Source organism: Eutrigla gurnardus (assembly GCF_963514095.1).
Source record: "Eutrigla gurnardus genome assembly, chromosome: 14".
Taxonomy (NCBI): domain Eukaryota; kingdom Metazoa; phylum Chordata; class Actinopteri; order Perciformes; family Triglidae; genus Eutrigla; species Eutrigla gurnardus.
This window is the reverse complement of record NC_139937.1, coordinates 25,796,333-25,817,670: the sequence shown is the minus strand read 5'-3', so window position 1 is coordinate 25,817,670 and position 21,338 is coordinate 25,796,333. Positions and strand designations below refer to the sequence as shown.

The following is a 21,338-nucleotide window of genomic DNA, read 5'->3' as shown; positions in this document are numbered from 1 at the left end:
TCGGAGAGTGTGTCCCGGCGGAGACGGGGGAGGAAGTGCGGTTTTAAATGGACTGTTGTAGATTACATGGATGAGATTGCTTTTAATCCTGCCGGGCTTCTGTTGCAGCGAGCCTTATGTTTCACATAATGAGCTTCGGATGGGAAAGGTGTGCAGGCCTGTGTTGTTTCTCAGCCTGTGACTGATTGTGATGACATGACAGGCAGCTTTTCCCCTCTTTAAATATGTGTTCCTACACGTGTTGTGTGTTCGTCCGTTTACCTTCTCCTGCTTTCTTTCCAGATGTACAGGAGGAAAGTGATGGAGCTGGGAGAGAAGCTGCTGCCTGCCTTCAACACGCCAACAGGAATCCCCCGAGGCGTCATCAACCTGGGGAGGTGAGTCTCAGCACCAGCCTCCGCCTCCAAACGGCCTCCAGCCGGCAGACGAGGCGTCAGGCTGGCCGACCGCTCGACTCAAAAACACGCAGCCGAGTTCGAAGCGGGAGGAAGTCGGCAAACGTGAAACTAAATCCTCAGTTAAGTTACGATTAAATTAATTTCTCAGCTGATGCAATGCCGCGGGACATTTTAGTACGTCAAAATAAACATTGGCAAGTTCTAAAAGAAGTTTCAGAAATGGCAAATAAAAATAAAAAAACGCGCCAACATTCCCGTTTATTGACACGACAATGGAGCAGCTGCAGGCTGAGCTTTACAATGACGATAACATTTGGATAAGAATTAATCTGTGTTCATAAACACTTTGAGGATCACATGAATAATATTTGCATGTATTAAAAATGAGTTGTGTTAATTCTTAATCTGTTCCGAACCATTACCTTTGTAATCTGAAAATCTTTACTGACACAGGCTCGTTCATGCCGCGGTCACGCAACGCAACATCCACATATTTCCATTTCAGAACAGTTTCACCATGTTTGAAGCTCGCTCTCTCGCTCTCTCTCTCTTCTTCAGAAATGTTGCCTCTTGTTTTTGTGTTTTTTTATATTATTTTATATTATTCTAGTGAGACGGTAGTATGCAGCCGGGCGTCGGTGACTGTGGCGGTCAGATGAGCCTTCATCACCCTCAGACTGACTTTAGCTGTGTTTCATGAGGGGGGGGGGGGGGGGGGGGGACTCAGTGATGCAGTTTGATGAAGCATCCTGTGAGAGGAGATCTAAAACACTACACTCACTCAGCCATGTTTTATTTGGTTGAAAGTTACTGAAAGTGTCAAGCTCCTTTTCTACGTTTTTATTTCAGATTTGAGTAAATCCTACAGTTTATCTTCCACTCCCCCGACCTCGTGTTTTTATGAGACGCTTCCTGGCGCCTCTGTCATCCACCTGCTTCTAATTAACCCACCAGCCAAACCGGACAGCTGCTGGCACATTTAATTACCTTATTCTACCGTCCATTCCTGCTGCATCGCCGACATGGGCGGCGTGGGGCAGATGGGCGAGAGGAAGCCGGCTGCCCACGTAAACAAGCTAGACGCTATACAGTCACTTCATAGAACATATCTCTGCACACGGGGAGCTGAGCTCTGCAGCGTATGGAAGTGTGTTCTTATACAAGTCATCACGGCTGTCAGACATCTGCAGGTACGACACATCACACGACATTTAGCTGCAACTTTATTTTTTAAGTGCTGAAAAGACGGATTGATTGATGAAGTGATCGTCCAGACGTTCTCTAGTTCCTGCTTCTTGATTGTGAGTGTACTGACGATCCCTCCACAGCAGGGTGTGATGTCTGAGCACGCATTCACATGAATGGATCACATGGAGGAGAGAGAAGCTAACTTTGTGATGCAGAGTTGGTCGAGTTTGCATTGGCGTGGTTAGTTTTTGGATGTCAGCTTCATTCAAATCTACTGCATCTGATTGTTTCACAACCAAAGATGCTAACGACACGTAGCATTCTGACACGTCTGCTCGTCGATTTCAATGATTTTGATCTTAAAACCTTTAAATAGAGGTTCTCTCAGCGTTCCTGAGGGTATGCATGTAATGTCACAGTTTCATTGGTGTTCTAAGTCAAGGTCAGAAACTGGAATTATTTAGCTCTGCTGTTAAAATGCACAAAAACATATTATCTACGACGTGATATTGATTTTTTGCATTTTTCATTATATTCCTGATAGCTGTGGACGGCTGCGAGCGTGCGTTCGTTAAAGGGGGTGAAAAGATTAATGAGTGCCTCCATCTCCTCCACGTCTGCAAACACACACACACACACACACACACACACACACACACACACCTCCGCTTTGATCCTCAGATTGATTCTTCCTAAAGGAGGAATCAGATGTGACTCGAGCAAGAACTACTAATGATGGAGCCCCCAAACTTTTAATGGATGCATTCATCAGAGTGGCAAACTCTTTTGACTCGCCCACCTCCCACCAGCTTCGCTTTTTCCGCCTTCTTACGGATTCAGTTCAATTCATTAGCGGACGCCTGATCTTCTCCGCCGTCTATTTTCGGATATGAAGTCACACAAAGTCAGACAGTCGTGCATTAGTGCCGTCTCTGAAGACCACACATTAACAGAGATTAGATTAGCAGAGTGGCATTAACCGACCCGGGGGAATAAAACCGATGGTCTCCTTCTGACCTTGATGTTCATAGTTTCCAGGTAACTTTTTAAAGCCGGTTTCACACACTTTTCCCCATTTCTTTATTCTGTCAGAGCGTTTGAGTTATTGATTTCTGTCGGGATGTAACGATAATTTCAACAAATAACAGTTTCTGAAATGATTTACCGACCTTAGCTGTAATGGTTCAATTTATCACCATATTGTAATTAATCTTTATGGTATGACGACTAAGCTTTACTTCATATATTTTAGATAATCACATCAAAACATTTGCACATAAATTATTATTTAGGTTTTTACCTGGAGACGTGATATAGAAGAGTAAAGAAGTGCCTTCATATGAAGCAGTTTTCGTCATGTTTTTGAGTCGTTTTGGAAAGTTGATACTGAAAAAATAACAAGATTCATATATAATAAACCCCAAAACCCTCATCCATTGTTGTAGTTTTATACGTTGTTGTGACCCATTGGTTGGAATGTTGGAAAACAGATAAATCCTCCCCAGCCGAGTGATGCATTCAAACTGCACATTTGGTCCAAAACTCGAAGGACATTTTGTTTACTGTCGCAAAGCAAAGAACCAAATCTTCCCGTTTGAAAAGCTGGAGTCTTGTTGCTTCTGAAGCCGTTGCTGGTGACTTGAGTTGCTAATTGCTTGTGTCCTTGTGTTGCACAACTTTAAGGAAGAGAGAGTTTCGGAGGTCCGACTCTGAGAACCAGGAACGACGACGGCTGAATGTTCAGAGAGATCGATGTGCTTTGGATGAAATGTATTATACACGTCTCTGGAGACGTGCAGTAGATTAGATTATTGATTTCCATCTGAAAAGGGAATAAAAAGAATAAGACCTGTCTGTTATGATGCATTAAGCAGAGACAGAAGACGAGGAGCTCTGAGACGATGATGCCGATGTTTTATAACTGAGAGAGAAGCGCTGATGAACGACGCTCCAGTTCAAATAAAACACTCCTGTCACCAGAACTTCCCGTCAAAACGGTGAAATCCAGAAGATTATAGTGGGTTTGGTGAATAATTTAGATCCACTGTCTTCATATACCACACAGTGTTACGCAGCACCAAGAGGAAGCTTTTAGTTTGTAGTCTTTGGTCTCCAAAACTTCTCCTGGTAGAAATTCATCTCCACATACAATAAACTTTGACCTATCAAGAAGTTGCATAACTCAGCATAAAGAAAAACAATAGCAGCTGTGATCAATCTGGAAAACAGGAACCTCCGACTGTTTACGATAAAAACAAGGAAGCTCATGAAGCGACTGCTGAAAGCTCAGCGGTGGTTTGGACCAGCACGCTTGTTGACCATCATTCCTGACCTCACTTCCTGTTTCCACCACATTTAGAGGAAGTTCATACACTTCTGCTCATCTTGTTTGTGTCTTTGTGACAAACACGGCGTCAGCTCTTTCTAATATGTCCATGCCACTTTGCTGATGATGTGTGAATACACTGTTCATCTATAGAATGTTGTGTTTGTGTGACAGCCAGGAGACTTAGTCGACCCGTTACTTATTGTTGCAGTGGCACCAGTTGGAGTTGGGGCTGGGCCTCAGCCGGGAGCAGCATCCTGGCTGAGTTCGGGACCCTCCACCTCGAGTTTGTCCATCTGTCGGAGCTCTCCAGGAATCCCATCTACACAGAGAAGGTGCCATAGATATATATAATATATATATATATAATGCTTTCCAGCCTTCAATAGACGATCCCATAGAAGCTGAATGTGTGAAATCATGGTTTTCCTTTGTGTCTTTGCAGGTGATGAACATCAGAAAACTACTGAACAAGATTGAAAAACCCCACGGCCTGTACCCCAACTTCCTCAGTCCAGTCAGCGGCAACTGGGTCCAACGTAAGTACTGTTAGCTGGTAGTATTATATTACCGTGTTAGCTGGTTTTATTATAGTACTGTTAGCTGGTATTATTATAGTACTGTTAGCTGTAATTATTATAGTACTGTTAGCTGGTATTATTATAGTACTGTTAGCTGGTATTATTATAGTACTGTTAGCTGTAATTATTATAGTACTGTTAGCTGGTATTATTATAGTACTGTTAGCTGGTATTATTATAGCACTGTTAGCTGTAATTATTATAGTACTGTTAGCTGGTATTATTATAGTACTGTTAGCTGGTATTATTATAGTACCGTGTTAGCTGGTATTATTATAGTACTGTTAGCTGGTATTATTATAGCACTGTTAGCTGGTATTATTATAGTACTGTGTTAGCTGGTATTATTACAGTACTGTTAGCTGGTATTATTATAGTACTGTGTTAGCTGGTATTATTATAGTACTGTTAGCTGGTATTATTATAGCACTGTTAGCTGGTATTATTATAGCACTGTTAGCTGGTATTATTATAGCACTGTTAGCTGTAATTATTATAGTACTGTTAGCTGGTATTATTATAGTACTGTTAGCTGGTATTATTATAGTACTGTGTTAGCTGGTATTATTATAGTACTAGCTGGTATTATTATAGTACTGTTAGCTGGTATTATTATAGTACTGTGTTAGCTGGTATTATTATAGTACTAGCTGGTATTATTATAGCACTGTTAGCTGGTATTATTATAGTACTGTTAGCTGTAATTATTATAGTACTGTTAGCTGGTATTATTATAGTACTGTTAGCTGGTATTATTATAGCACTGTTAGCTGTAATTATTATAGTACTGTTAGCTGGTATTATTATAGTACTGTTAGCTGGTATTATTATAGTACTGTGTTAGCTGGTATTATTATAGCACTGTTAGCTGTAATTATTATAGTACTGTTAGCTGGTATTATTATAGTACTGTGTTAGCTGGTATTATTATAGTACTGTTAGCTGGTATTATTATAGCACTGTTAGCTGGTATTATTATAGTACTGTGTTAGCTGGTATTATTACAGTACTGTTAGCTGGTATTATTATAGTACTGTGTTAGCTGGTATTATTATAGTACTGTTAGCTGGTATTATTATAGCACTGTTAGCTGGTATTATTATAGCACTGTTAGCTGGTATTATTATAGCACTGTTAGCTGTAATTATTATAGTACTGTTAGCTGGTATTATTATAGTACTGTTAGCTGGTATTATTATAGTACTGTGTTAGCTGGTATTATTATAGTACTAGCTGGTATTATTATAGTACTGTTAGCTGGTATTATTATAGTACTGTGTTAGCTGGTATTATTATAGTACTAGCTGGTATTATTATAGCACTGTTAGCTGGTATTATTATAGCACTGTTAGCTGGTATTATTATAGCACTGTTAGCTGTAATTATTATAGTACTGTTAGCTGGTATTATTATAGTACTGTTAGCTGGTATTATTATAGTACTGTGTTAGCTGGTATTATTATAGTACTGTGTTAGCTGGTATTATTATAGTACTGTTAGCTGGTATTATTATAGCACTGTTAGCTGGTATTATTATAGTACTGTTAGCTGGTATTATTATAGTACTGTGTTAGCTGGTATTATTATAGTACTGTTAGCTGGTATTATTATAGTACTGTTAGCTGGTATTATTGTAGTACTGTGTTAGCTGGTTTTATTATAGTACTGTTAGCTGGTATTATTATAGTACTGTTAGCTGGTATTATTATAGTACTGTGTTAGCTGGTATTATTATAGTACTGTTAGCTGGTATTATTATAGCACTGTTAGCTGTAATTATTATAGTACTGTTAGCTGGTATTATTATAGTACTGTTAGCTGGTATTATTATAGTACTGTTAGCTCGTATTATTATAGTACTGTTAGCTGGTATTACTATAGTACTGTGTTAGCTGGTATTATTATAGTACTGTTAGCTGGTATTATTTTAGTACTGTGTTAGCTGGTATTATTATAGTACTGTTAGCTGGTATTATTATAGTACTGTTAGCTGGTATTACTATAGTACTGTGTTAGCTGGTATTATTATAGTACTGTGTTAGCTGGTATTATTATAGTACTGTGTTAGCTGGTATTATTATAGTACTGTGTTAGCTGGTATTATTATAGTACTGTTAGCTGGTATTACTATAGTACTGTGTTAGCTGGTATTATTATAGTACTGTTAGCTGGTATTATTTAAGTACTGTGTTAGCTGGTATTATTATAGTACTGTTAGCTGGTATTATTATAGTACTGTTAGCTGGTATTATTTTAGTACTGTGTTAGCTGGTATTATTATAGTACTGTTAGCTGGTATTATTATAGTGAAGCGGTGGTAATCTGGGTGATTACAGGCGCTAATTGTGGCGGGTGGGCATGTAGAGAAGCAACGCTCTGTATATTTATTGCAACAAAGAGATCTTGGCTCACCGTCGTCGGTGTCAAGGACAAACACGGCAGCGGCGTGACGACCTCGCGGGGGAGTCGGCGTTCGTGAGCGTGAGAGGATGGATGAGATTTACAGCACACGCCTCCACGCCAATATAATATTCATCTTTGTGAATTTCAGAGTGGAGCTTTTCTTTTTCCACTCGCAAGCTTTGAGTGTTACATCATGTGACACTTTTCTAGCATCAGAGAGCGTTTGGGTTCACGATCACGAGTGAAGAAATACCGACGATGCAACTTATATTTAACACGAGGCACTCAAACTTTTAAATTAGCACATTTTATGAATGAAGTTTGGTTTTATGTAGGGTTCACCATAACATTTAAAACTTTTTAATACCACATAGAATATAATTTAACACCTGTTATGGGATATTAGAATAATATCACCTAATCACCAGGATATGACAATCATTTCTAATGGTGTGATTCATTAAATGAATGCAGCCTGGATCCGCGGCATTAAAGGGACGGGTGGATTAACCAATGGCAATGATTTATTCATTAATTTAATGGAGATAAAATCCACCCGGCCCTTTATGAGACAGCTAACTTCCTAGCTGCTGCTGCTAGCAGGAGTGATGCTGCTTACTGAAAGGCTGAACACACAATCATCTCTCACAATATTCCCGACTTTAAAGTGTTTGCCTCCTCTCCCCGCGTAGATCACGTCTCCATCGGCGGCCTCGGCGATAGTTTCTACGAGTATCTGATCAAATCATATCTGATGTCAGACAAGACGGACGACGGTGCAAAGAAGATGTACTACGGCGCTCTGGAGGTACGGGTTTAATCTTACATTTCACGGCCGACTCATCCAGCGATAACACTCACATTAATATCCACAAACCTGCGATGAGAGAAAGTGTACAAAAAGAGCTTAACAGCCAGACAACGGTGGACCAATCAGGGAAGGAGAGCAGGTACTTAAAGTTTTAGGGGATGGTTGAAGACGAAGTGAAGATTCAGACATGGAGTATGTGACTTTACTGGCTTCAGTCATCTATTAAAGGGTTCATTCAGACGATCACTTAGTGAAATCTTCCTCATGCAGACGTTGTCTTGATGTTTTTAACTCGTAGTGTTCGAGAGTTAAAAAGAAAAATAAGGTAGAAGAGTGTCATACAGGCTGCATCAACAAGGAGTTTAACAAGTATTTTGCAGTTGAAGGTTAATTAATGACCACTGTGAGTGCGACCCTAACCCTCCACAGAGCATCATTTCACATTATTAAAGAGCCAATTCTGCTGCCTGTCATATCAAGCCCAACAGCATGCAAGCAGAGAACGTTGAGTTGGTGTAAAGTTCCTACTAGCTGGATGTTTATTCATCCATAAAAACGCACAAATTAATGTTGAAAATATTTGTTTTCCCACATCGATGGAGAAAAAGTCAATACAGGACGTGTATATAAACTCTTATGTGTATTCAATCGTGTGCTGCTGTGGTGTTTTAATCCCAACTCATAGCTTCTATGTTAAAGTCAAACAGGCGTTAAATAGGCATTGGATTCAATTAAATTGTTGACACATTAATGCATGTCTGCAAGCTGCACTAAAACAAAGGAGCGTTATAGTGTTTGTGATTATATAGAGCGTTACAGTGTGTTTGTGATTATATAGAGCATTATAGTGTGTTAATGATTATATAGAGCGTTACAGTGTTTTGTAATTATATAGAGCGTTACAGTGTTTTGGCGATTATGTAGAGCGTTATGGTGTGTTAATGATTATATAGAGCGTTACAGTGTTTTGGTGATTATATAGAGTGTTATAGTGTGTTTGTGATTATATAGAGCGTTATAGTGTTTTAATGATTATATAGAGCGTTATAGTGTGTTTGTGATTATATAGAGCGTTATAGTGTGTTTGTGATTATATAGAGTGTTATAGTGTGTTTGTGATTATATAGAGCGTTATAGTGTTTTAATGATTATATAGAGCGTTATAGTGTGTTAATGATTATATAGAGCGTTACAGTGTTTTTGTGATTATATAGAGCGTTATAGTGTGTTTGTGATTATATAGAGCATTATAGTGTGTTAATGATTATATAGAGCGTTACAGTGTTTTGTAATTATATAGAGCGTTACAGTGTTTTGGTGATTATGTAGAGCGTTATAGTGTGTTAATGATTATATAGAGCATTATAGTGTGTTAATGATTATATAGAGCGTTACAGTGTTTTTGTGATTATATAGAGCGTTATAGTGTGTTTGTGATTATATAGAGCGTTATAGTGTGTTAATGATTATATAGAGCGTTACAGTGTTTTGTGATTATATAGAGCGTTAGTTTTTTTTTGTGATTATATAGAGCGTTATAGTGTTTTAGTGACAGAGATGCTCTCGCTGGAAGGCTCACAGGGGAGAGGAAGGAAGATAATATCGCTGCTACTGTGTAATACGATGAGATGGCGACCGACTCATGTATTTATATAGCTTCATGTAAAACAGAAGCACTCCCACTACCTGCAGAAAATGAACATGAACTCGCTGCACCGCTGCACATACACAACATTACATCAGAATGTGTCTGTTTTCCGTCTTTACTGGAGACGATATCAAAGTGAAGCACTTTCCCTGCGGCTACAATTAATATATCACAGACAATACCCGGAGATTACCACTGAGGTTTCCTCAGTTCTCATCGGAGGGTCAAGCCAGAGGCAGAACTGCTAATTACAGACCCCCCTTCTCCCCTGTGACTCGGTATTTAAACAGCCAGGGACCCCCATGCTATCGGATGGAGTTATAGACTGTGTGTTTGTACACAGATGGAAGGTGAAAGGGCACAGCTCATTATCTTTGGCATTCAAATAAAAGGAGATTACTAATTAAAACACAGTGTTGAATGAGATGAACATTTTCCAATTAGACTATGCCGTGATTACTGCTAACAACAGCCAATTAGGGGGAATCATCAGCCCTCGAGAAAATGGTTTGTTTTCCAGAGAACATGATATTCATACATTTTCATAGTATACAAACTGCAGCGTTTTACACTCAGCAGGTTTATTAAATCAGTTTTAGCATGTTAAGTGTCTCATGTACGGCGCTGGTGGGAGGGAAGTACGGCCATGAATGAATCTGAAATGAAGTCATCCCACTCCACAGACGTGATGTTGTCACATGTAACTCTGAAGGAGGACTTCTTCACGTCCTTGAGCTCATTGTGAAAGAGCCGTTACAAAGAGAAACTAATGAATGATTGGAATTTACATTTTAATGATCACATTTGAGGATGCTCAATATCACAATGCTGCATTCAAATGCAAAAAGATAACACCATGATGAGGTGAGAGAAATAAACCGAATCAGCTTCCCTGTGGTATGAAACTTAAAGTGCAGCTGCAGAGAAGCAGAAAGGCACCAAACTCAAAAGAAAGTTGAGATTTCTTTCTTCTAGAAAGATGTTTCTATTTCCATTTTTTCTGCCTCGTCCATCTGTCGTTTGATGATTTATTAAAGGAACTTCACTGGACCACTTCAGGGTATCGCATGAAATCCCTCAGAGGTTTGCCTCCCTGTTATGCAACACATACATAATTTAACATATAAATACAGACATTTACAGTGAAGCAGCCATGATGGACTCTTCCCACGGGGTTGTGGAGATTCTCCACATATACAAGCCGTCATAGAAAACACTGTATGATCGGGGGAGTGGAAAGTTGCATCTGTGGTTTGTGACCGTGCGTCTCGCTGCAGGCGATTGAAGCCAACCTGGTGCAGAAGTCTCCCGGCGGTCTCACCTACATGGCCGAGTGGAGGGGAGGGATCCTGGACCACAAGATGGGCCACCTGGCCTGCTTCTCCGGGGGCATGATCGGCATCGGGGCTGACGACGGAGCTCCGGAGAAGAGGCAGCACTACCTGGACCTGGCTGCTGAGATCACACACACCTGCCACGAGAGCTACGACCGTTCAGGTGAGTGGAGGCGGCGCTGAAGTTTAGAACGGCACTCAGAGTGAGCCGTATTCACTGTGAATAGCAGGATGCACATCGGCTGGTTTACTGAAGTGGTATGAACCCAAAATAAACTATTTTTGTTATGATTGAATTGCAATAAAGGGATGAAAAGGATGCAGAAGTATCTCCATCATGACGATGATTTGTAAAAAGTCTGCAGTGGTTTGTGAGGTCCTGGACCAGAATCCAGCTTCATTTCTTTTTATATTTGCTTTCTCAACAACAAAAGACCAACACAGTCGGCACGGCGTCCCACCAGCACAAAACATAAATATTCCACCAGCCAATAAGCCTAATAGGTTTAGTGGCAAAAACCCACTTTGGAGTCAACTACCTGCAACACTAGAGCGTCTTCCAATAATACATCTTCCACTTTATTGGTTGGTACATCTGAAACTAATCTAACACAAGCCAAACAAATTGCATTGCTTTTTTTTTCATTACTTGTTCGAGTCTTGCTTCCCATCATCCCAAATCTGAATTTATAAGTAAATTCTATTTGGTGTTTTTACTCCTTGAATCTAAGAAAGGCGATGATAAGTCTCGGAGAGCGATATTGTAAATTAAAAAGGCCTCGGGCGTTTTAATTTTGCCCCGACTCAAAATGAGAAGCGTTCACCTCAGCAGAGAAGGAGCAGCCAGGAAGTAAAGTGCAGACGCCGAGGTGTTGGATGCTGATAATCACATTTAGTTGGGGTTCAGGAGAAAAGGGAAAGAAAAGAGACCATAAGAGTAATAAAAACTGTGGCTCCAGCCTTTAAATGAGGGTGAGTCGCTGTAGATCCACCAGGAGAAGGATTCAGGAGAGGATGAAAAAGCAGAGAATCGTGGCCAGCAACAAGCCTGCCTTCCTTTTTTAAAGCCCGTTGTTTGATCTCGTCTTCTCCCATCCGTCTTGGCCCGACAATAATCTCCTCTGCTAATTTCGAGCTTCTTTTTTTATTTCTATTCACCCCCTCCACCATTCGGGTGCTGTAAGGATTCATCCTGAAGTGTTCCTTCGTCTTTGCTTCTGCAGGAAGATAATGTGACTCACCACATAACAGCGTTCCTTGATGGGCTTGAAATACTTTTGATGTGCAGGCCCAGAAGGCTTCTCTGGCTTCACTTTCATAATCATGCACCAGGTTTCTCTTAGCTCATTAAAAGTGGCTGGATGGTGCTCAGCAGCTCTCGGATTAGCGGTCGACAGAGAGAGTGAGCTTTGCTGTTGCATGTGCGTAAAGTGGCTGCTATTAAACCGTGTCTTAAGTCGGGATACTCTGGATGTCTGCCACCTTCACGGCAGCAGAGACGCTGGAAATGAAGCAGCAGGAAGAGGAAGTCGTGTTTTTAAATGTCTTTTTATTCTATTGAGACTCCCAGCGTGGAACAAGTACTCATGTTGCCTGTTCAAATATCCATCCACGATCCATCACCGCTGATTTCCTTAAAGGAGGGGGGGGGGGCAGGTCTGATCCCTACTGGCTTAAACATGAGATTTACCCACTGCGTCTTCATGTTTTTTCAGTTTCCCTGCTTACTTTTCAGCCACTAACTAGTCTCCCCCGTTTCCCTCTTTTCCTCCCACTTCACCGTTTATTACACTGATGGATCCAAACGGTCATACATCCCTGTTTCCGTGTCTCGTCCTGATTGGACACACTGTCTTGGTGACCAGGTGGCCAGGTGATAGTCTGGTCCCGCTACTCGGTGAACCCTCGGTGACCCCGGACAGCCTGCTTCCTCTAACAAGGCCCAATTTTCCAAGTGGCTACACAGTGTTTGGCTAAAATCACAGATGATAAGAGAAGAAACAAGAATACAGCTTCCACTTCAGAACGTGTCTCTGAGACGTTGCCATGCCGATGCTTCTGTCCTGACCTTGGCAAGAATAGATTCCTTTGTGCCGCATCACAAAAATAATATTTCTTCTTTCCGTGATATAAATATATTGAAGAAGCACACAGACCGTCTGAGCAGCTGGGGAGGTTTTACTTGTTTGGCCTCGAGCCCTTTTTTTTGATGCAATAATTTAATGATGTTTTGAGGTTATGTTCGTTCACTTTTTAAAAAAAGAATAAATGCATTCAGTGGGATTTTTTTTTTCATGGCGGATCTCTTGAAAAAGTGCCCAAATAAAACTGTGTTCTTTTCCTCCGTCAGCCACCAAACTGGGACCCGAGGCGTTCAGATTCGACGGCGGAGGAGAAGCGACAGCGACCAGGCTGAGCGACAGATATTACATCCTCCGGCCAGAAGTCATTGAGAGCTACATGTACATGTGGAGGCTGACCCATGACCCCAAGTACAGGGAGTGGGGTTGGGAGGCCGTGGAGGTGAGGGGACTTTTACACAATCTTTTATCAAACGTGTTCTGTTGGCAAAGTTTCCCAAGAAGTTTAAAGATACTTAAGCTTTTTCTTTTTCTTAAAGCTGAATGTTAACACCACTCATGTCTTGCTTAGTTATGCAAATTCTCCTGTTATACCCGAATATTAGAATTATTGTCTGGTTCTCCACCTTCCCTGCAGCGTTTCACGCCTCCACCTTTGAATGAGGTCGTTCAGAACAGCTCGGAATATTCCCGTTATATTAGGGGACGTAATGACGAGGAGCTCAAACAGAAACATTACAAAAGCCAGAGACAATCATTCGGACCACTTGGAACTGGAGTCGTCTGAAAATGTCTTCAAAAAGTATTTTTCCCCGAAGGCCGTCGTCTTGTAATCAGAGTTGGACGTTTTCTATCCGAGGCTCCACGCTCAGCTAGAAAGTGGTCGGAATGATTTCTCCAGCTGTTATCATTTTTCAGTCTGTTTGAGCTCCTCTTCATCTCACGTTCTTTGGCAGCTTCCCAAACGTTCAGCTGGGCAAACTAAACGCTTTTAGGGCTGATTTAATCTAGAATCAACTCTGCTGCATGGACGTGTCTCCTCCTGGAATATAATACTCAGATGTAACCGAGAGAAATACTGACTTATGATCAGGTCAGTGTGGTACACGTTGTATTTAAGTGGGAGATACAGTACAATATAATCATTTGATGCGTCTCAGGAGTAGCTTGGTCTCTGATTTTATAAATTGATCTCACCGACGATGTCGAGTCCCTTTAACACCTTAATTACCTCCACCAGCCTGCTTGATACGGCGTGGCAGCGTACATTAACGTGTACATCCAGCATCCCACGAAGGTTGTGTCGGGAGCTGGTTATTAATGTGGCGACAGACAGGACATTAGCTCCAGTAAACTGTGGAGGGCTGGCGTGATAGATTCAGCATTCATTTAGTGCGCACACAAGTGGAGAGATCAGGCTGACGAGTCTGACGGGCCTTTAATTATCGGGCTCAAAGGTCAAAGCGGTGCACGCCGCTGCTCTTGGTGAACACCGCGCATTAACACGTCGGGGTCTTTGTTAATTAGCACATATAAGCCAGCCCTTTGTCGCAGGGGTAATAATGTGATAATCCGCTCGGCCACTCTCCATTAGCCCTCGTGTCAGATTTGGCTTTGCTTGGGCTTCCATTGTGAAGCCGACGTCTTCCATTCCTTTCAGTGAACGTGGACACACTGACTTATGTTTATGCAACATCATGTATCAGAGTAATGTCTTTTCCTCTCTCAGAGGAGAGAAAAGGTCACTTCAGTGGGCGTGTAAAGGAAAGAAGTACTGTTGATATAAAGTGTACAATCAAGCTGGCCGATGCAGGAAGTGCTCTATACATTGTGAAGAAGAAAGCTTGTTGAAAGCCGCCCTGTGTCTCCTGTCAGGCCCTGGAGCAGCACTGCAGAGTGGAGTCTGGCTTCTCTGGGATCCGTGACGTTTACACCCTCACAGCGAGCCACGACAACCTGCAGCAGAGCTTCTTCCTCTCCGAGACACTCAAGTAGGTCTCCACCTCCGTGTGGCTTCGCTTAAAACCGGTCCTTCCTTATCGCAGCACAGCAGTGTATTAATACAGGAGGCATGCATTCATGTTTATCAGGCTTCACAGACAAAACTAAATGTTTGTTTTGTATTTATTGGAAAAGAAAATATAGAATGTGTCAAATATATATAATATTTTTGAATTTCTACCAGAACAATCCTGTTGAACATGTTTTTTTAAGGTGGGACAGTATCGTCAGGGAGACCAGGTGGGAAGTCAGGCAGTGAAATTAGATGCTAATATGCTGCCACGCATGTTCACGCAGCAGGTTTCTCCTCCCATACAGCTCACTTATTTGACCTGAATCAGTGATACCAGACACCGCTTCCTGTTTGTTATTTTTTTGAAACGTTAAGTTTACGTTATTTCAACTTAAAGATGCTTTTATTTGTGAGTTTCGGAGCTTGTAGGTGGACTTTGTTAGTTTGAATCCCCCGTTTCCTTTAGACACATTGTTGACCCAGATATTAAAGGTCCGGATTCAAAATGACAAAGTTGATCATGAATTATTGATATCATATGGATGAAAGTTAAACTAAAGGATAAGATAAGAGATTCACACACATTTCTATATATACCTGTACTCTTTGCACAGGTATCTGTACCTGCTGTTCTCCGACGACGACCTCCTCCCGCTGGAGGACTGGGTCTTCAACACCGAAGCCCACCCGCTGCCCGTCATCCGCCGGAGCTGCCTGCAGGACGAGGAGACGCAGGAGAAGACGGCCTCCGAATAAGACTGGACGCTGACACACACGGCACACACCGAGTCACAGATATCGCAAAACACCAATTCAATGCAGGTTCAGAGTCTTTTTTCAGGAGCGCCGTGGACTCTGGATTCCTTTCCAGTGAAGGATGTTGTCGTTTTACGCTGTGATTGTATATCCTTTCGCCGGGGGGCTACTTCCTGCTGGCACTTCTCTTTTGTGGACAATCAAGACAAACATGAATTTCATGAGAAGAGCACCTTTTTCTTTCCTTCTTTCCTCTGTGAGGAAACCAGTATTACGTGCAGACCCAAATGTAATGGGAGGAGGGAGATCCGCGGGCCATATTCTTAGAAAGAGAGAAACGTTTAGAAAACCACTTGAGTTTTGCTCCTTGAGTTCCTCGTTTTGTTAATTAAGTGATGAATGAATCCTGATATCGTCATTGTTTTGTCCCTTTGTGAGTACACTTTTTGACCAAAGGTTTCGTTGCATTTCTATTTCCCTCTTTTCCAGTAATGTGTTCTTGACAGACGGTAATATTTGAATGAATATTGATTCATGTACAGACGTGTGATCCTCGAATCCACCGCAGAGCTAATGTTGATGTCATGTTTCTCACTGAAACAAGCTTGAATGACTTTGTTAAACGTTCAGAGGCGTCAGGAGACGTGGCAGTGTCTTATGCATCCAGGGACCATTAAAACAAGAGGAGATAGATGCTGAGTTTCCACTGAATGCTCGGGTTATTTTGTGAACAGGACAATGCTTTCTGAGTCAGCCTTTTGAAATCCCAGTAACAAACGGAGTCCTGTCAGTTCTGTGGCTGTTAAACACGCATTAAAAGGGAAACACATCGGCGCCAGCTCCGAATGGATTTCCCGTTCCCGTGGTCGTTCCTCTGCATCACCTGCCTTTTACTTGTGAATCCATGCGGCTGCCGATACTGATGAAAGAGGCTGGGAGTGGGACGAGCTTCATCTTCATCACTGGTTCCTTTCATCACTGCTGTCCTGCACAGTTGTGGAGCGAATGTGTTGTACATACAGATGGAGTGAGTGACCCCGCCCCCCCCCACACCTGTATGAGCTTGTCTTGATTTTATTTTGTGATCGTTTCTTTTTCTAAACTTCAGTGGTTATTTTTCTGGGTTCTCTTTTGATTTGCTTCCCTCAGGTGTTTCAGTAAGAAAAAAAAAAGTTCTGACTTTAAGTCCTAGTTATTGCTGATATTAATTATTGTTATTACTTATTCTTACTGTTTGATTTAACTTTCATTGTTGAATATTTTCAAATACTGATATAAAGACCTGTGCAAATTTGTACATTTAAAACGATCCTCGTTGTTGTGTTTCTTTACTCATCTGCATTTCAAACAACAAATGTCCTTCTTTATGTGATGCTTGCACTATTTCATTTGTGATTTTGGTGGGAAACGAACAAAAACGCCGCTCACATTTGTCTCGGCTTCCAGGAAGTTCATTACAGACTTAATTGGACGGGGACGTCTCAGGGTCGTGGAAGGTTCCAGCAATCACAAGGTGAAATGACTAATGGGGTTTATCTAATGCAGCTCGGTGTCAGGCCAACAAAGCAAGATTTAATACTTTCCTCCCCAAATGATTCCACTCCACCTGCTGTCGTCTGAATCCTAATTTCAGTGTGAGACCTTGTGATTTTGTATTGCCATTTAATAGAATCAGCGTTCGTTATTGACAGGATTGACATTCAACAGTCTTTTTTTTTTTAAATGGTACTTAAATGTCATGGATCCGGTGACATTAATCTTACCGTCACCTTAAAAAAGGACTAATGCAAAAGTGTATGAGTTTAAATACGAAGTGTAAATGTTATCCAAGTCCAGGCCTGCAGTGCACGACGATTCTTCCCATTGACCAAGGTGTTAATAATGAATAGAGCGAAAGTGAAGGGCACAGTTTGTACACGTGAGCTCGCCGAGAGGCATAAATATATATATATACTGTATATATATATATATATATATATATATATGTTATATATATATGTATATAGAGGGAGGATTGCTGTCTGAAAGCATCCGAGGCTGATAGCGAAGGACGAACGCTACAGATGAGCACTTCAACAGGAAACAATATGTCATGGAGATTTGCTTCAAATGTTGCTTCGTTTACAAAGATTTCCATCTGGTGAGAAGAACAGTGAAACATTGTTTCCAAGCCGGCCAGAGAAATCGTGTTTTAAATGTACAGTGCACTGCGATGGAGGGTCGCGATAAACCCGAATTGACAATAACTGGTGTAAGAAAAAATGAAAATCATGTTAATGACGCACGCTAGTATTGTGGAAATAACCAGCGCAACGTAAGTGGTTGGACTCGCTTTACGTATTTTTGTGCCATTGATTTACTATATTGTAACTGATCTACTATTAACAACGAACGATGACTTTTTTCACGATTTCTTTTCGACAAACTATACGATGACTTTTTCGTGACTTTTTTGACAAACTACATTGACTTTTTTCATTACTTTTTTCATGACTTTTTTCGACATGCTATACTATGACTTTTTTCGTGACTTATTTCATGACTTTTTTCCACATACTATACTATGACTTTTTCATGACTTTTTTCGACAAACTATACGATGACTTTTTGACAACTTTTTTCGACAAACTATACAATGACTTTTTCGTGACTTTTTTGACAAACTACATTGACTTTTTTCATTACTTTTTTCATGACTTTTTTCGACATGCTATACTATGACTTTTTTCGTGACTTATTTCATGACTTTTTTCCACATACTATATTATGACTTTTTCATGACTTTTTTCGACAAACTATATTATGACTTTTTTGTGACTTTTTTTTACATACTATATTATGACTTTTTCATGACATTTTTCGACAAACTATACAATGACTTTTTCATGACTTTTTTTGACAAACTACATTGACTTTTTTCATTACTTTTTTCATGACTTTTTTCGACATGCTATACTATGACTTTTTTCGTGACTTTATTTGACATGCTATACTATGACTTTTTTCGTAACTTATTTCATGACTTTTTTCCACATGCTATACTATGACTTTTTCATGACTTTTTTCGACAAACTATATTATGACTTTTTTGTGACTTTTTTTTACATACTATATTATGACTTTTTCATGACATTTTTCGACAAACTATACAATGACTTTTTCATGACTTTTTTTGACAAACTACATTGACTTTTTTCATTACTTTTTTCATGACTTTTTTCGACATGCTATACTATGACTTTTTTCGTGACTTTATTTGACATGCTATACTATGACTTTTTTCGTAACTTATTTCATGACTTTTTTCCACATGCTATACTATGACTTTTTCATGACTTTTTTTGACGTACTATATTATGACTTTTTTGTGACTTTTTTTTACATACTATACTATGACTTTTTCATGACATTTTTCGACATAATATACTATGACTTTTTCGTGACTTTTTTTGACATACTATATTATGACGTTTCATTACTTTTTTTGACATACTATAATGAATTTTTTAGACAAACTATACTATGACTTTTTTCGACATACTATATTATGACTTTGTCATTACTTTTTTCGACATGCTGTATTATGACTTTTTCGTGACTTTTTTTGACATACTATATTATGACTTTTTCATTACTTTTTTCGACATACTTTAATGACTTTTTTCGACAAACTATACTATGACTTTTTTCATGACTTTTTTCGACGTGCTATACAATGACATTTTCTTGGCTTTTTTCGACAAACTACATTGACTTTTTTCATTACTTTTTTCGACATGCTATACTATGACTCTTTCGTGACTTTTTTGACAAACTACATTGACTTTTTTCATTACTTTTTTCATTACTTTTTTCGACATGCTATACTATGACTTTTTTTCATGACTTTTTTCAACATACTATACTGTGACTTTTTTCATGACTTTTTTCTACATGCTATACTATGACTTTTTTCGTAACTTTTTTTGTGACTTTTTTCGACATACTATATACTATGACTCCTTTCGACATACTATATTATGACTTTTTCATTACTTTTTTCGACATACTATACTATGACTTTTTCATAACTCTTTTCGTCACTTTTTTCTGGACTTTTTTCGACATGCTATACTATGACTTTTTTCATAACTTTTTTCATGACTTTTTTCCACATACTATACTATGACTTTTTTCGACAAACTATATTATGACTTTTTCATGACTTTTTTCGACATACAATACTATGACTTTTTCGTGACTTTTTTTGACATACTATATTATGACTTTTTCATAACTTTTTTCGACATACTATACTATGACATTTTCATGACTTTTTACGACATACTATATTATGACTTTTTTCATGACTTTTTTCGACAAACTACATTGACTTTTTTCATTACTTTTTTCGACATGCTATACTATGACTCTTTCGTGACTTTTTTGACAAACTACATTGACTTTTTTCATTACTTTTTTCATTACTTTTTTCGACATGCTATACTATGACTTTTTTTCATGACTTTTTTCAACATTCTATACTATGACTTTTTTCATGACTTTTTTCTACATGCTATACTATGACTTTTTTCGTAACTTTTTTTGTGACTTTTTTCGACATACTATATACTATGACTCCTTTCGACATACTATATTATGACTTTTTCATTACTTTTTTCGACATACTATACTATGACTTTTTCATAACTCTTTTCGTCACTTTTTTCTGGACTTTTTTCGACATGCTATACTATGACTTTTTTCATAACTTTTTTCATGACTTTTTTCCACATACTATACTATGACTTTTTTCGACAAACTATATTATGACTTTTTCATGACTTTTTTCGACATACAATACTATGACTTTTTCGTGACTTTTTTTGACATACTATATTATGACTTTTTCATAACTTTTTTCGACATACTATACTATGACATTTTCATGACTTTTTACGACATACTATATTATGACTTTTTTCATGACTTTTTTCGACAAACTACATTAACTTTTTTCATTACTTTTTTCATTACTTTTTTCGACATGCTATACTATGACTGTTTCAAGACATTTTTCGTCACTTCTTTCGACAAACTACATTGACTTTTTCATTCCTTTTTTTGTGACTTTTTTCGACATACTATACTATGACTTTTTTCATGACTTTTTTCGACATGCTATACTATGACTTTTTTCGTAACTTTTTTGTGACTTTTTTCGATATACTATACTATGCCTTTTTTGTGACTTTTTTCAACATGCTATACTATGACTTTTTTTGTGACTTTTTTCGACATGCTATACTATGACTTTTTTCGTAACTTTTTTCATTACTTTTTTCGACATACTATACTATGACTTTTTTCATTACTTTTTTCATTACTTTTTTCGACATACTATACTATGACTTTTTTCATAACTTTTTTTGTGACTTTTTTAGACATACTATACTATGACTTTTTTTGTGACTTTTTTCAACATGCTTTACTATGACTTCTTTCGTAACTTCTTTTGACATACTATATTATGACGTTTCATTACTTTTTTTGACATACTATAATTACTTTTTTTGACAAACTATACTATGACTTTTTTCGACATACTATATTATGACTTTTTCATTACTTTTTTCGACATACTATATTATGACTTTTTCATGACTTTTTTCGACGTGCTATACAATGACATTTTCATGGCTTTTTTCGACAAACTACATTGACTTTTTTCATGACTTTTTTCGACATGCTATACTATGACTTTTTTCGTGACTTATTTCATGACTTTTTTCCACATACTATACTATGACTTTTTCATG

At 39.0% G+C, this 21,338-nt stretch overlaps 1 protein-coding gene across 2 annotated transcripts in view; it reads left to right on the top strand.

Annotated features, from left to right (window-relative positions):
• Positions 1–16,849, top strand: part of LOC311024414 (mannosyl-oligosaccharide 1,2-alpha-mannosidase IA) — a 152,351-nt gene extending 135,502 nt beyond the window's left edge. The window contains exons 5-12 of one of the 2 annotated variants that reach the window (XM_084026812.1): positions 283–377; positions 4,124–4,247; positions 4,358–4,451; positions 7,589–7,704; positions 10,633–10,852; positions 13,040–13,212; positions 14,646–14,761; positions 15,399–16,849. In XM_084026812.1, the coding sequence (XP_083882938.1) occupies positions 283–377; positions 4,124–4,247; positions 4,358–4,451; positions 7,589–7,704; positions 10,633–10,852; positions 13,040–13,212; positions 14,646–14,761; positions 15,399–15,540 (1,080 nt within the window). In that variant the 3' untranslated portion in view covers positions 15,541–16,849. Of the gene's footprint in view, positions 1–282; positions 378–4,120; positions 4,248–4,357; positions 4,452–7,588; positions 7,705–10,632; positions 10,853–13,039; positions 13,213–14,645; positions 14,762–15,398 lie in introns of both variants that reach the window. The other variant, XM_084026811.1, reaches the window with a different exon arrangement.
• Positions 16,850–21,338: the final 4,489 nt, after the last annotated feature.